At 43.6% G+C, this 15179-nt stretch overlaps 1 protein-coding gene across 1 annotated transcript; it reads left to right on the top strand.

Moving 5' to 3' along the window:
* The first annotated feature begins 129 nt into the window (after nucleotides 1-129).
* Nucleotides 130-15151, top strand: LOC135523878 (palmitoyltransferase ZDHHC16B-like). The gene is made up of 10 exons (XM_064950876.1): nucleotides 130-282; nucleotides 6392-6645; nucleotides 6857-7051; nucleotides 7168-7256; nucleotides 7381-7409; nucleotides 7596-7729; nucleotides 10770-10855; nucleotides 13588-13711; nucleotides 13793-13863; nucleotides 13953-15151. Exons 2-10 carry the CDS (start codon nucleotides 6400-6402, stop codon nucleotides 14059-14061), a joined length of 1083 nt encoding a protein of 360 aa, XP_064806948.1. The 5' UTR covers nucleotides 130-282; nucleotides 6392-6399; the 3' UTR covers nucleotides 14062-15151.
* The last annotated feature ends 28 nt before the right edge of the window (nucleotides 15152-15179 follow it).

Here is a 15179-nt window from a genome sequence, read left to right on the forward strand (position 1 = left end):
TGGCTTAGCGTAAATTGAATAGATCAACAGATCAGTACGGAACGGTTTTATTTACATTTTGAAGAGTACGAAAAAACACAATTACCCAAGATGCAATGCGTGCGCAACGTCAGGATTTTTTTTTATACATGAAAGCAAGCTAGCAAGGGCTGCAGTGCATCGGTGCACGATTTATTATGTTTTCCTAAATATCTTTGAGTGGAGCTAACATCTCACAGTTATGAGTTGAATTGCAATTTATTTAACCTAGCTGGTTCTGTCATTTCAGAAGATACGTTAAAGGTGAGTGGAATATTTAGATGATTGACATATCAATGGTGTCAGTAATTAGCAAGCTAGCTATAGCTAACCGTCATAATTGGCAATATTTTGTAATCGACATATATCTCCGATTGCAATCTCGTGTAGGGGTCTGCCTGTGGAAAAGTCTGCTATCAAGATTGCCAGGCAGGTGGAGTAGTTATAGCTGGCTAACGTTGCTCGCACCTCGCACACTATTGTTTGTTCAGTGTGGTAGCCAGCGGCAACAGCAGCAGAGATTGACAGAACCCTGTAAAATACAGACCTAAATAGTAGTTAGGCCTATGTTATTTGTACACCTGCAGACATTCAAAATATTTTGACAGCGTTGATGGTGTGATCATATAAATATAATGCTTTAGGATGTGATAGCTACTTACTGTTCATTTGTGACTGGATTAACATTCTATGTTGTGGATTGTTCTCTTTACGTGTGAATGTCTGACAGCGAATTTGCATCCCTCAGATTGTAGAATTAGGCAGTTTTCTGCAGTGTAATGACCCCAATAAGCAACTCCATCATTCCCTAGTTCCAGTGCTGTCAACACAAGCGCAAATCTCTAAACTGAGGACTGAAAACGTTCCATTGGGAGTAAAGAGACACACAGCAGTGGCAGTGTTGCCCAGAGATAGAAAGATCACAAATGAACAGAAACAACACACATTTGGAGTCTGTGCAGTTTGCCAATTGCCAGGCCTGTGCTGCAGACACAGAGGCTAAACCAGTCTCGAGGACAGACGGCAAAGCTTATTATCTGGGCAGAGGAGACTATTTCCAAGCTGAGAAGATTTGGGGGTTGCCATAGAGACCGCTTACTCGTCCTTACTTTTTAATTTTTTTTTTTTTTTTTTATCCCCCAGATAAAGAGCTTAATTGTTCTGTTTTAAAATACAATTTAAAGGGGTTAATCTGAGATTGAGAAAAAAATTATATATTATATATATATATATATATTATTAAATTATATATTTCTGATGGTGCTGTTCAGGTTTAGAGCTTGATCTCATGTTTAAAAAATATTTATATGGGTTTGTTCCAATATGTCACTCTGTACTCTAACTGACTTGCCTAGTTAAATTAAACATGTAATAAAAGCAAGTGTAGTAGGTAGCCGAGGTAGTCAACAGCCTGTTGATTTGGCTGGAAATCGTCCCTACTCTTTTCCAGTTCCACACAAGCCTTTCTATGACTTTGATGGCATGCTGCCATATGCCGATCAATGATCTCATTAATACTGGTTGACCTCGTGTTCACCTGTTGGCATTATGACATTTCTTTCATTCCATCTGCGCCGCTTGTAAAGAGAGATCACACGTACTCCCTCTGCATAATGACAACAGAGGGGCAGTGTTGAAGGCCAAGCGGCTGGCCACAGTGACGGTCCCAGCACTAATAATTGATTATCAGGCCAAACACATTTACATGTTTAACGGATGCCCCTCTTCACTTTTCTCAACTTTTTTTTTGTGGTTGAAAAGTTGTACTGAGAAATTGCACGATTTTATAGGAAAATGAATGTCCTCAAGCTTCCATTAAAGAGAGACACAACATTCCCTTTTGGATTATGGCTGAACTTTATACACTGCTCAAAAAAATAAAGGGAACACCAAAATAACACATCCTAGATCTGAATTAATTAAATACTTTTATTAAATACTTTTTTTTTTACATAGTTGATTGTGCTGACAACAAAATCACACAATTATCAATGGAAATACAATGTATCAACCCATGGAGGTCTGGATTTGGAGTCACACTCAAAATTAAAGTGGAAAACCACACTACAGGCGGATCCAACTTTGATGTAATGTCCTTAAAACAATTCAAAATGAGGCTCAGTAGTGTGTGTGGCCTACACGTGCCTGTATGACCTTCCTACAATGCCTGGGCATGCTCCTGATGAGGTGGCGGATGGTCTCCTGAGGGATCTCCTCCCAGACCTGGACTAAACAATCCGCAAACTCCTGGACAGTCTGTGGTGCAACGTGGCGTTGGTGGATGGAGCGAGACATGATGTCCCAGATATGGTCAATTGGATTCAGGTCTGGGGAACAGGCGGGCCAGTCCATAGCATCAATGCCTTCCTCTTGCAGGAACTGCTGACACACTCCAGCCACATGAGGTCTAGCATTGTCTTGCATTAGGAGGAACCCAGGGCCAACCGCACCAGCATATGGTCTCACAAGGGGTCTGAGGATCTCATCTCGGTACCTAATGGCAGTCAGGCTACCCCTGGCGAGCACATGGAGGGCTGTGCGGCCCCCCAAAGAAATGCCACCCCACACCATGACTGACCCACCGCCAAACCGGTCATGCTGCGGGATGTTGCAGGCAACAGAATGTTCTCCACGGCGTCTCCAGACTGTCACATCTGTCACATGTGCTCAGTGTGAACCTGCTTTCATCTGTGAAGAGCACAGGGCGCCAGTGGCGAATTTGCCAATCTTGGTGTTCTCTGGCAAATGCCAAGACAGTCGTGAAGACGGTACGACAAAACCTATTTGCCCCTCAGGAAACTGAAAAGATTTGGTATGGGTCCACAGATCCTCAAAAGGTTTTACAGCTGCACCCTGGAGAGCATCCTGACAGTTTGCATCACTTCCTAGTATGGCAATTGCTCAGCATACAACCACAAGGCACTACAGAGGGTAGCGCGTATGGCCCAGTACATCACCGGGGCCAAGCTTCCTGCCATCCAGGACCTCTACACCAGGCGGTGTCAGAGGAAGGCCCTAAAATTGTCAACGACTCCAGCCACCCTAGTCATAGACTGTTCTCTCTGCTACCGCACGGCAAGCGGTACCGGAGCGCCAAGTCTAGGTCCAAGAGGCTTCGAAACAACTTCTTCCCCCAAGCTATAAGACTCCTGAACATCTAATCAAATGGCTACGCAAACTATTTGCATTGCCCCCCCCCCCCCTTCTACGTTACTGCTACTCTGTTATCATCTCTGCATAGTCACTTTAACAACTCTACCTACTCTGTACCGGTATATACAGTGAGGGAAAAAAGTATTTGACCCCCTGCTGATTTTGTACGTTTGCCCACTGACAATGAACTAATTAGTCTATCATTTTAATGGTAGGTTTATTTGAACACTGAGAGACAGAATAACAACAACAAAAATCCAGAAAAGCGCATGTCAAAAATGTTATAAATTAATAATGATGGAAATAAGTATTTGACCCCTCTGCAAAACATGACTTAGTACTTGGTGGCAAAACACTTGTTGGCAATCACAGTGGTCAGACGTTTCTTGTAGTTGGCCACCAGGTTTGCACACATCTCAGGAGGGATTTTGTCCCACTCCTCTCTGCAGATCTTCTCCAAGTCATTAAGGTTTCGAGGCTGACGTTTGGCAACTCCACCGATTTTCTATGGGATTAAGGTCTGGAGACTGGCTAGGCCACTCCAGGACCTTAATGTGCTTCTTCTTGAGCCACTCCTTTGTTGCCTTGGCCACATGTTTTTGGGTCATTGTCATGCTGGAATATCCATCCATGACCCAATTTCAACACCCTGGCTGAGGGAAGGAGGTTCTCACCCAAGATTTGACGGTACATAGCCCCGTCCATCGTCCCTTTGATGCGGTGAAGTTGTCCTGTCCCCTTAGCAGAAAAACACCCCCAAAGCATAATGTTTCCACCTCCATGTTTGACGGTGGGGATGGAGTTCTTGGGGTCATAGGCAGCATTCACTCCCTTTAAGTGCTCCTAATCTCAGCTCGTTACCTGTATAAAAGACACCTGGGAGTCAGAAATCTTTCTGATTGAGAGGGGGTCAAATACTTATTTCCCTCATTAAAATGCAAATCAATTTATAACATTTTTGACATGAGCTTTTCTGGATTTTTTTGTTATTCTGTCTCTCATGGTTCAAATAAACCTACCATTAAAATCATAGACCGATCATTTCTTTGTCAGTGGGCAAACGTACAAAATCAGCAGGGGATCAAATACTTTTTTCCCTCACTGTAGCCCCACTTGTTATTTACTGCTGCTCTTTAATTATTTGTTATTCTTACATTTTTGGGGTGTTTTCTTAACTGCATTGTTGGTTAAGGGCTTGTAAGTAAGCATTTCACTCGTCAGTGAAGAGCATTTTTTTGCCAGTCCGGTCTGGTCCAGCGACGGTGGGTTTGTGCTCATAGGCGACGTTGTTGCTGGTGATGTCTAGGTGAGGACCTGACTTACAACTGGCCTACAAGCCCGCAGTCCAGCCTCTCTCAACCTATTGTGGACAGTCTGAGCACTGATGGCGGGATTGTGCGTTCCTGTTGTAACTCTGGCAGTTGTTGCCATCCTGTACCTGTCCCGCAGGTGTGATGTTCGGATGTATTGATCCTGTGCAGGTGGTGTTACACGTGATTTGCCACAGCGAGGATGATCAGCTCTTGGTCCTGTCTCCCTGTAGCTCTGTCTTAGGAGTCTCACAGTATGGACATTGCAATTTTTTGCCCTGGCCACATCTGCAGTCCTCATGCCTCCTTGCAGCATGCCTAAGGCACGTACTCGCAGATGAGCAGGGACCCTGGGCATCTTTTTTTGTGTGTTTTTCAAAGTCAGTAGAAAGGCCTCTTTAGTGTCCTAAGTTTTCATAACTGTGACCTTAATTGCCTACCGTCTGTAAGCTGTTAGTGTCTTAATGACTGTTCTACAGGTGCATGTTCATTAATTGTTTATGCTTCATTGAACAAGCGTGGGAAACAGTGTTTAAACCCTTTACTATGCAGATCTGTGAAGTTATTTGGATTTTTACAAATTCTCTTTGAAAGACAGGGTCCTGAGAAAGGGATGTTGTTTTGTTTGCTGAGTTTATTTATAAATAAACTGAATACATTAAGTAATAACTTTAAGAAAACTAACCTACAGCACTAGACTAAATTCACTTGTCATCCTTGTGGTATTGAGAGATAAACATGGTAATGCTTTCACTGATTGCACATAAAGGAAGATAGTTCCTTCATCAGGGGTGGGCAACTCAGTCCTTGAGGGCCTGATTGGTGTCACTTTTTCTCTATCCCTAGCGAACACAGCTGATTAATCAAATTGCATTCAAATCTGAAGATAATGATTAGGTGATTGTGGAGTCAGGTGTGTTAGCTGGGGCTGAGGCAAAACTGTGACACCAATGAAATTGCCCACCCCTGTCCTACATGAAAGTGCTTGCTTTATCCAACTAATCTTGTCCTTTCTGTTATTCTGTGAACCCCGTTCATTGCTGCTCTCAGCTATATTTTTTTGATTTGCTCGCTCCGCTCACTTTTCAAAAAAAGAAATCACATTTTATAAAATGTGTATGGCCTTAGCATTCTGGAGAGCCTTGGTGCTCCGGTGTCCACTTATTCCTATCTAAGGAAATTCATCCTTGGGCTTTTGGTGTCTTTATAAGGTTACCGGATTTGCATTCCCAAGGTCTTTCTATGGAAGGCTCAGCCACAGAACTGTATTTCTCATGCATTATTAACATTAGAAGTTCTGTGAGAGTGGGCGCACTTATTACCTGATAGCCCTGTCCTATTTTCTGGGCATGCCTAATGCGTCCTTTGGCTCCAATGGAAACAGCACTCAGCTGGATTTAATTACTTTAATGCCTTGACTTTGCTCTGTGGAGAGGAAGACCATGCGCTGAGCAGGAGTCTCTCTTGATTAGTTTTTTTTAAGACATAGATTTGGTTCTTGTCTGTCTCAGACAATAGTATTTTCGTGGAGGGGGGGTTTGCAGCATTTCATTGAGATGAGGGCCTTTTTGGGGGGAGAGTGGAATTCCACCCTCTTTGTATTTTATTCATGTTTTATTCAGGCATTAGATTATTCAGACAGATAAGAATTTGAAGGGGGAGCTTAATGAGGAGAGGAGGCGTTGTAGGATGGGTGGATGTGGCAATTGAACCCGGGTCTCCGAGGTCGTAGTATATGTTGAGCTGTGAGTGTTGCCACTCGACCGTGGGTATTATATCCCCAAAGGAAAGCGTGACCATGATGATATCATCTGCGATATGGATGACAGCACATTCCAAGTTGTTCTTCCTGGTCGTAGTAGTTTTTCACCTGCTTCTGTGTTGTTTGTCTGTCCGCGTGTGTGTGGAAGGCGGGGGCATGCGCAGCTGGAGGTGGCAGTTCTCCAGGATGATGCGTCTGTGCCTGCGCTGGTGCCGGCTGTGCCCTAAGCGAGGGGGTCGACCCAGCAAGCCCCAGAGGAAGCTACGAGAGCTGTGGAGCTACTGGAAGCTGCTGCTCAACTCCCTCTACTTCAACAGCCTTACCAACTCTGACACCTGCCTGGACTGTGCCTTTGAGCCTGTCTACTGGATAGTCGACAACGTGACTCGCTGGTTTGGGGTGGTAAGTAAATGGCTCAATTTTCTGTGTAGATGTACAGTCAAATATTTGTTTTTATTGTATTTCATTAAATGTAGGCCAGTTAATCAAATCTCCCATGTTCGGTTACATTACCCCGTTTTGCTATTCACCTTTCACCTTTCACGTACCCTCACGTACCCTCGTACCCTCATGAGTTCCTCCCTCTGTTCGTGCCCCTCTCTTCTGTTCCCAGGTGTTTGTGTGCCTGGTGATTGCCCTCACCAGCTCTGTGCTGGTCATTGTCTACCTGTGCCTGTTGCCTGTCATCCTCAATACCTACCCTCTGCAGTGGATCGTCTGGCACCTCACTTACGGCCACTGGGTCCTCATGATGGTCCTCTTCCACTACTATAAGGCCACCACCACCTCCCCTGGACACCCACCACAGGTGAGGTGCCCGCTCCAATGCCTGCAGGAAAACTGTTTTTGGGAAATACTAGGAAGACAGACTATAGGCTTGATAATGAAATAACTTCATGCTTTTTTCGGATTGTTGTTTCTCAGGTTAAAAGTGATACACCGTCAGTGTCCATCTGTAAAAAATGCATCGTCCCCAAACCAGCCAGAACTCACCACTGCAGCATCTGTAATACGTAAGTTAAAGACCCTCTTTGTCAGTCATCAAATGATGTCATTAAGAAATAAAAAACCTCCACTGGATAGCTCTAGTCCATGGCACAGGTCAATCACACTGAGCGACTTTCTCTTTCATTCCAGGTGTATTCTGAAGATGGATCACCACTGCCGTATCCTTTCGAGACCAACAAACATCTCATCTCTCAGATTCCTTTAAAACTATGTTTTACAGCATTGTAAAACCCCGGGGGGGGGGGCAGCAGTCATACAGTTAAATCATATTGCCTTCCTCCATGTTTTATCTATTGTTAGATCTGCCTCATTAACTTTGACCTTAACTTGCCTTGTGACGCTAGCCTGGCTGAACAACTGTGTGGGCCACTTCAACCACCGCTACTTTTTCTCCTTCTGCCTGTACATGACCATGGGCTGCATGTACTGCAGCGTCAGCTGCAAAGACATGTTCATAGAGGCCTACAACGCTGTCGAGGTGAGGCAGACCAAGAATGTCAACTTCTTAGAGGTTCTAGGAGGCTTGACACTGACTTTCAAATAGTATTCTGAGTTCTGCCATCCATGTAATGTAATCATGTCTTGTTATTGACACGTGACCCAAACACCCTGATTGAGTGAGGCCGCTTGGTTCGTGACTGTTTGGTTAGAGTCTGGCATGTCTTTGCCACATTTTCCTTCTCTTATGTGCAAGATATATGGCATGGTCTTTTCAGAGAGGTGAGCGAAAGGCCTTCCATTCTGAGCAAGCTGTGTAAAGTTCACTGCTGCTAGTTTAGCTGAAGAGACAGGTGGCAGCCGAGCAAAGACAGCGAACAGACCACAAAGTGTAGGGATCAAGGACATCGGATCACATGACACGTTAACGGCAATGTAATACACTTGTTTATCTTCAAGTCCACTGAGAAGGCTGGTAGTGTGCAGATAACTGGTGCCATTGTGTATATAACCAGTCAGATGGTTTCTTATGTAATCTAAAGCCTCCAGGCTCAAGACCACTTACTGTTCTCACACCAATCATTCATGGCAAGATGGGAGTTTATATAGTAATAGATCCTATGGCTCTGAGCCAACACCTCACTGTTTGAAGATGTATATCTTTTTTTAGTGTTTCAATCGCTCTGTCATATGACACGTGTTCTTTTTTTAGCTACATAGAAGATGGGAGGTACCGTTCTATAATAATCACCCTGGCCCTATAACACATCTAGCCTATAGTTTCCCTTAGCATTATGAGTTGTGATTGAGCTAGTCAAGGACACCAACTTGACTGAAGCTGTGGGTGTGTCCCAAATGGCACTTTATTCCCTATGTAGTCCACTACTTTTGACTAGAGCCTTGTGGGCCCTGGTCAAACGTAGCGCACTCCATAGGGAATAAAGTGGCATTCGGGATGCAGCCAGTGTATGAATTGCCATTGTTCCACTAGCGCTTCCACAACAGTGTGGGAGCCAGTGATGGGAGAAGGGCACGGACTGCTCCTCAGTCTCCTTGAGCTCATGATTGGCCTGGTGCTACAAAAGGTTCTTGAAAACTCTGAACTCAGAACTGGCGCGTTGACCGGAATTAACTTGTAGAGGGTCCGCACTCAAAAAATAGATTTTCAGAGTTCTTCTTTTTTTGTTCAGGTAGTACAGACTGTGAAGGTCCACTGGGCAGTGCTGGGTCTCACTGTCAATTAACAATCAACATTTAATTGACAACAATTTGGCAATCATCTCCCTGTATAGTGTGGGGTTTTATATGTGGGCGACTCCACACCAGCGTTGTTGGTACTTGTAGAGTATATTGTTCCAAACAATGTCTTTTAAAGGACAAGTTTTTATATTTTTCACAACCAATCCTCTATTTTTGATTGTAAAATGGCATGTTATCGAAGGGTCCAGACACCTTTGTCATGATTTCACGTTTTTCAGAAACTTACCCCAAACAGCAAATCACTTCCTTATTCTCAATTTGTAGTATGGGGGCCTGAAAAAACATGAACAGAGGCTCCAAAAAACACAAAAAAGATGTCCTTTTTAGAAACGGCAAAGCTCTCATTGTAGTGATGTAGGTCTTTAAATGTTGTACACGTGAAATTGTCATTCCAAACTTTATCCGCAAAGTTCTATTCCATTTTGTTGCGACTCGAGCGATACCTCACCGTCCACTCGGCAGGTAATTGCTGAAATAAAGGACACATTAGGGTTACATAGTATATTGAAAGCTTGGGGTGCTTCCAGACTTGTAGAATCTATGACAAGGCGCATTGAAGCTGTTCTGGTGGGTCGCGGTGGCCCAACGCCCTAGTAAGATGTTTTATGTAGGTGTTTCCTTTATTTTGGCAGTTACCTGTAGCAGCAGGCTACACAGAGACTGGAACAGTTGGATAGGGGAACTGCTCGAGTCACGCAACACGGAATATAGTGTTGCAGATAAAGTTTTGGATTGACACAATTTCACGTGTACATCTAAAGACCTGCATCACCATACTGAGAGCTTTGCCGTTTCTAAAATAACGTATTTGGGCGATTTTTGGAGCCTTATGGTATGGGGGCCCCCCATACTACACGAGGATGAGGAAGTAATTTGATGTTTGGGGTTAGTTTCTCAAACATGATATCACAAAAGTTATCTGGACCCTTTTATAACATGCCGTTTAGTTGTAATAAAGAAAATGGGAAGATAATTTTTTGTGTTGAATAAATTAATGTTGAAACTTGAATATTTTTTTATTTAACCTTTTTTTTTATCTAGGCAAGTCAGTTAAGAACAAATTCTTATTTACAATGACTGCCTACCCCGGCCAAACCCGGACAGCGCTGGGCCAATTGTGCACCGCCCTATGGGACTCCCAATCACAGCCAGTTGTGATACAGCCTGGAATCGCACCTGTAGTGACGCCTCTAGCACTGAGATGCAGTGCCTTAGACTGCTGCGCCATTCTAGAGACCTAAAATCAAGACATACATGTTTTATAGCACACTATAAGGAGTATAATCACACCCAGATGTTGTCTGCATCATGTATGGTTCACAGATCATAGGGTCTTACAGGAGGCATGTATAGGTAGCTCTAAAAGGGCTTAACATTTCCATTTTCTCCAATGGTTTGTGATAAATGTAAAGAGTATGTCAGGCATCAGACTTCCTCCCAAGTTTGTTCTGGCAATTCTCACAATCTGAGATACCAAAACTATTATCAGCCTACACTGGCATGGAGTCGGCCATGTTTCACTGCCCAGTGAGACCGCAGTCCTCTCCTCAAGTCAGGCACAGTCCCCTGTGATTAGTAGTTACTTTTTAGGTCCCTTGGCTGTGAATGGCTATAGACTTGGCATTTTGTATTTTGCTTCTTTGCCACCCGTTGCAATTGGAGGACTGTAGATGTGCTACTGTTAGCCCAGCTACTGTGTTTGCTGTTAGCCTTTTTGTGGTTGGTTGTTCAATCCTGTAGAATACTCAGTGGCATCACATTTACTAGTTACAACTGCTGTACATGGATGGTTTTTTCACATGGTTTTGCTTTCCGTCTAGAGCTACTATCAGACGCCACCACCACTGTTTTCCTTCAGAGAAAAGATGGTCCACAAGAGTGTCATTTTCATTTGGGTGCTAACAAGGTGAGACACATTTGTAACTTTAATAAAAAGTTGTTCAGTCAGCCACCAATTGTGCAAGTTTTCCCACTTAAAAAGATGAGGCCTGTAATTTTCATCATAGGTACACTTCAACTATGACAGACAAAATGAAAAAAAAAAAAAAAAATCCAGAAAATCAAATTGTAGGATTTTTCATGAATTTATTTGCAAATTATGGTGGAAAATAAGTATTTGGTCACCTACAAACAAGCAAGATTTCTGGCTCTCACAGACCTGTAACTTCTTCTTTAAGAGGCTCCTCTGTCCTCCACTCGTTACCTGTATTAATGGCACCTGTTTGAACTTGTTATCAGTATAAAAGACATTGTCCACAACCTCAAACAGTCACACTCCAAACTCCACTATGGCCAAGACCAAAGAGCTGTCAAAGGACACCAGAAACAGAATTGTAGACCTGCACCAGGCTAGGAAGACTGAATCTGCAATAGGTAAGCAGCTTGGTTTGAAGAAATCAACTGTGGGAGAAATTATTAGGAAATGGAAGACATACAAGACCACTGATAATCTCCCTTGATCTGGGGCTCCACGCAAGATCTCACCCCGTGGGGTCAAAATGATCACAAGAACGGTGAGCAAAAATCCCAGAACCACACGGGGTGACCTAGTGAATGACCTGCAGAGAGCTGGGACCAAAGTAACAAAGCCTACCATCAGTAACACACTACGCCGCCAGGGACTCAAATCCTGCAGTGCCAGACGTGTCCCCCTGCTTAAGCCAGTACATGTCCAGGCCCGTCTGAAGTTTGCTGGAGAGCATTTGGATGATCCAGAAGAAGATTGGGAGAATGTCATATGGTCAGATGAAACCAAAATATAACTTTTTGGTAAAAACTCAACTCGTCAAAACAAAGAATGCTGAGTTGCATCCAAAGAACACCATACCTACTGTGAAGCATGGGGGTGGAAACATCATGCTTTGGGGCTGTTTTTCTGCAAAGGGACCAGGACGACTGATCCGTGTAAAGGAAAGAATGAATGGGGCCATGTATCGTGAGATTTTGAGTGAAAAGCTCCTTCCATTAGCAAGGCCATTGAAGATGAAACGTGGCTGGGTCTTTCAGCATGACAATGATCCCAAACACACCGCCCGGGCAACGAAGGAGAGGCTTTGTAAGAAGCATTTCAAGGTCCTGGAGTGGCCTAGCCAGTCTCCAGATCTCAACCCCAGAGAAAATCTTTGGAGGGAGTTGAAAGTCCGTGTTGCCCAGCAACAGCACCAAAACATCACTGCTCTAGAGGAGATCTGCATGGAGGAATGGGCCAAAATACCAGCAACAGTGTGTGAAAACCTTGTGAAGACTTACAGAAAACGTTTGACCTCTGTCATTGCCAACAAAGGGTATATAAAAGTATTGAGAAACTTTTGTTATTGACCAAATACTTATTTTCCACCATAATTTGCAAATAAATTCATTAAAAATCCTACAATGTGATTTTCTGGATTTTTTTTTCTTCTAATTTTGTCTGTCATATTTGAAGTGTATCTATGATGAAAATTACAGGCCTCATCTTTTTAAGTGGGAGAACTTGCACAATTGGTGGCTGACTAAATACTTTTTTTTACCCCACTGTATATATATACATAACAGTATGTGGATTTTGGCTATTTCAGCCACACCTGTTGCTGACATGTGTATAAAATTGAGTGCACAGCCATGCAATCTCCATAGACAAACATTGGCAATAGAATGGCCTTACAGAAGAGCTCAGACTTTCAACGTAGCACCGTCTTAGGATGCCACCTTTCTAACAAGTCATTTCGTCAAATTTCTGCCCTGCTAGAGCTTCCCCGGTCAACCGTAAGTTCTGTTATTGTGAAGTGGAAAAATTTAGGATCAACAACGGCTCAGCCGCAAAGTGGTAGGCCACACAAGCCCACAGAACGGGACTGCGAGTGCTGAAGCTCGTATAAATTGCCTGTATTCGGTTACAACACTCACTACCGAGTTCAAACTGCCTCAAGAAGCAACATCAGCACAAGAACTGTTCGTCGGGAGCTTAATGAAATGGGCTTCCATGGCCGAGCAACCGCACACAAGCGGAATCACACTTTGTACCATAGTCCAATGGACGGATCTGGGTTTGGCGGATTCTCTGAGATTGCTACCTGCCCGAATACATAGTGCCAACTGTTAAGTTTGGTGGAGGAGAAATAATGGTCTGGGGCTGTTTTTCATGTTTCGGACTAGGCCCCTTAGTTCCAGTGAAAGGAAATCTTAATGCTACAGCATGACAACTTTGTGGTAACAGTTTGGGGAAGGCCCTTTCCTGTTTCAGCATGACAATGCCCCCATGCACAAAATGCGGTCCATACAGAAATGTTTTGTCTAGATCGCTGTGGAAGAACTTGACTGGCCTGCACAGAGCCCTGACCTCAACCCCATCGGGATTAATTGGAACGCCGACTGCGAGCCAGGCTTAATCGCCCAATGTCAGTGCTCACTTACGCTCCTGTGGCTAAATTGAAGCAAGTCCCCATAGCCATGTTCCAACATCTAGTTCGAAAGCCTTCTCAGAGTGGAGGCTGTTATAGCAGCAACGGGGGGGACCAACTCCACATTAATGCCCATGATTTTGGAATGAAATGTTCGACGAGCAGGTGTCCACATACTTTTGTTAATATTCTCAAATATACCTTTTTCTTGAATCTAGTTTAATATGATCATGATTGGCGTTTTTTTTCCTCCCTGCAGTTCGGTGGCAGTAGCACTGGGAGGTCTGACACTGTGGCATGCTATCCTCATCACCTTAGGAGAGACCAGCGTGGAGAGACACATCAACAAGAAAGAGGTCAGACGCTTAAAGGAGAAAGGAAAGGTGAGGTTTATTGGATTTACTCATATCAACACAGTGTACCAGTTTTGAATTAGCGAGTAAAGCCTGTTTCTCTCTTGTAAGGTGTTCCGAAATCCATACCATTATGGGAAAATAAACAATTGGAAAGTGTTGTTTGGTGTGGAGGAGACCAGGTAAGCCTTCCAGATCACCACAAACTTCTAGACTGTTGTGAAACCTAAATGATTCTTCTAAGAGTTGGTTTGACTTCCTCTTCTCACAGTCACTGGTTGACCAGAGTCCTCCTGCCGTCTAGTCACACACCCCATGAAGATGGACTGGTATGGGAATTCCCTCAGGCTCTCACCAGAAGAGACCCAATGACCATCTAACCTCACTACTCACTGCTGCTGGCCAGTTTCTCATCTCCACACTATGGCCCAGAATCACTACTGGCACCTGGATGGTGGAGTGAACAGAGGACTTCTCTTAGCCTCTGAGGAGTAGACCGTTTGGGCTTGATAGTGACCCGTATGTCAAGGAACCTCTGGGTGTTAGGGGACCTTAATCTGCACTCCGGTCACTGTCATGTGAAGTGTCTTTTTTCAACTGTCGTCCTGTCTTGTGAACTGATTGTTTGTTTTTTTTGTACTGGTAGGTATGTTGTCCAAAGATGACAAAATGTGTACTTTTTAATTGTACTGAAGTCACAGAAAAAGAAGTTTGGACTTTTTCAGTGCCAACAAAGAGCTTTTCACCAATGACTAGGTTAGAGCTAGATAACCACACACCTTGGCCATTCTCCATCTAGGGGTGAGTAGTCTGGAGACTTTTTGACAGACTTCCATAAACTATTCATATTATCGTTCAGGCTCTAGTTAGAACATGGTGCTCATATTACTGAGCAGTGCCCCAGCCAATATCCAGGGGTGACGTAATACTATGGTCGACCATGTAAAAAACAACACATTTCACTGAACCTATCCGGTGAATGTGACAAAACATCTACATAGGCATATTAGGAATTGTCAAAAGATTTGTAACGTGCCGTGTGAAGTTAAATCTTTTAACAGGTGTTTATATTTGTTTAAGGCACTAATGCAAAGTACCGTTTTACTGGAATATGACATTTCTAACATTGTCCATTAATTATCTCGCCCACATCACATATGGTAATAGATTTCCCCAGTAGCCATCTTGTAAGATCACTTAACATGGTTAAAAGCGCTTGAATGCATCAGACTTCCTCCCAACTGGTCTTGTGTTTGGCCACCATTTAGATTTATAATGGTCAGGGGATATTTCTATAATAGCCAGCCTGTAACAGTAGGAAGGGGCTACCTGGTTGCCATAGTGAAAAAAATGTCCTCACTGCTGGGACATGACCAATAGGAGCTGTGCTCCATTATTGTACGCCGCATGTCTGTCATTTGCTTTTGATATTAGCTTGTATTGGTTAATATAAAATGTTGTTTTTGGAGACTGAAGCTTCTTTTGATATTTCTGTTGA

The sequence above is a fragment of the Oncorhynchus masou genome, chromosome 31, assembly GCF_036934945.1.
Source record: "Oncorhynchus masou masou isolate Uvic2021 chromosome 31, UVic_Omas_1.1, whole genome shotgun sequence".
NCBI lineage: Eukaryota > Metazoa > Chordata > Actinopteri > Salmoniformes > Salmonidae > Oncorhynchus > Oncorhynchus masou.

Bases quoted from the DNA above. Each gene is read 5' to 3' on its own strand.
- LOC135523878 (XM_064950876.1), top strand. From the start codon at position 6,400: ATGCGCAGCTGGAGGTGGCAGTTCTCCAGGATGATGCGTCTGTGCCTG. The intron at 6,646-6,856 runs GTAAGTAAATGG...TTCTGTTCCCAG, and splicing joins TGACTCGCTGGTTTGGGGTG to GTGTTTGTGTGCCTGGTGAT. The intron at 13,864-13,952 runs GTAAGCCTTCCA...CTCTTCTCACAG, and splicing joins TTTGGTGTGGAGGAGACCAG to TCACTGGTTGACCAGAGTCC.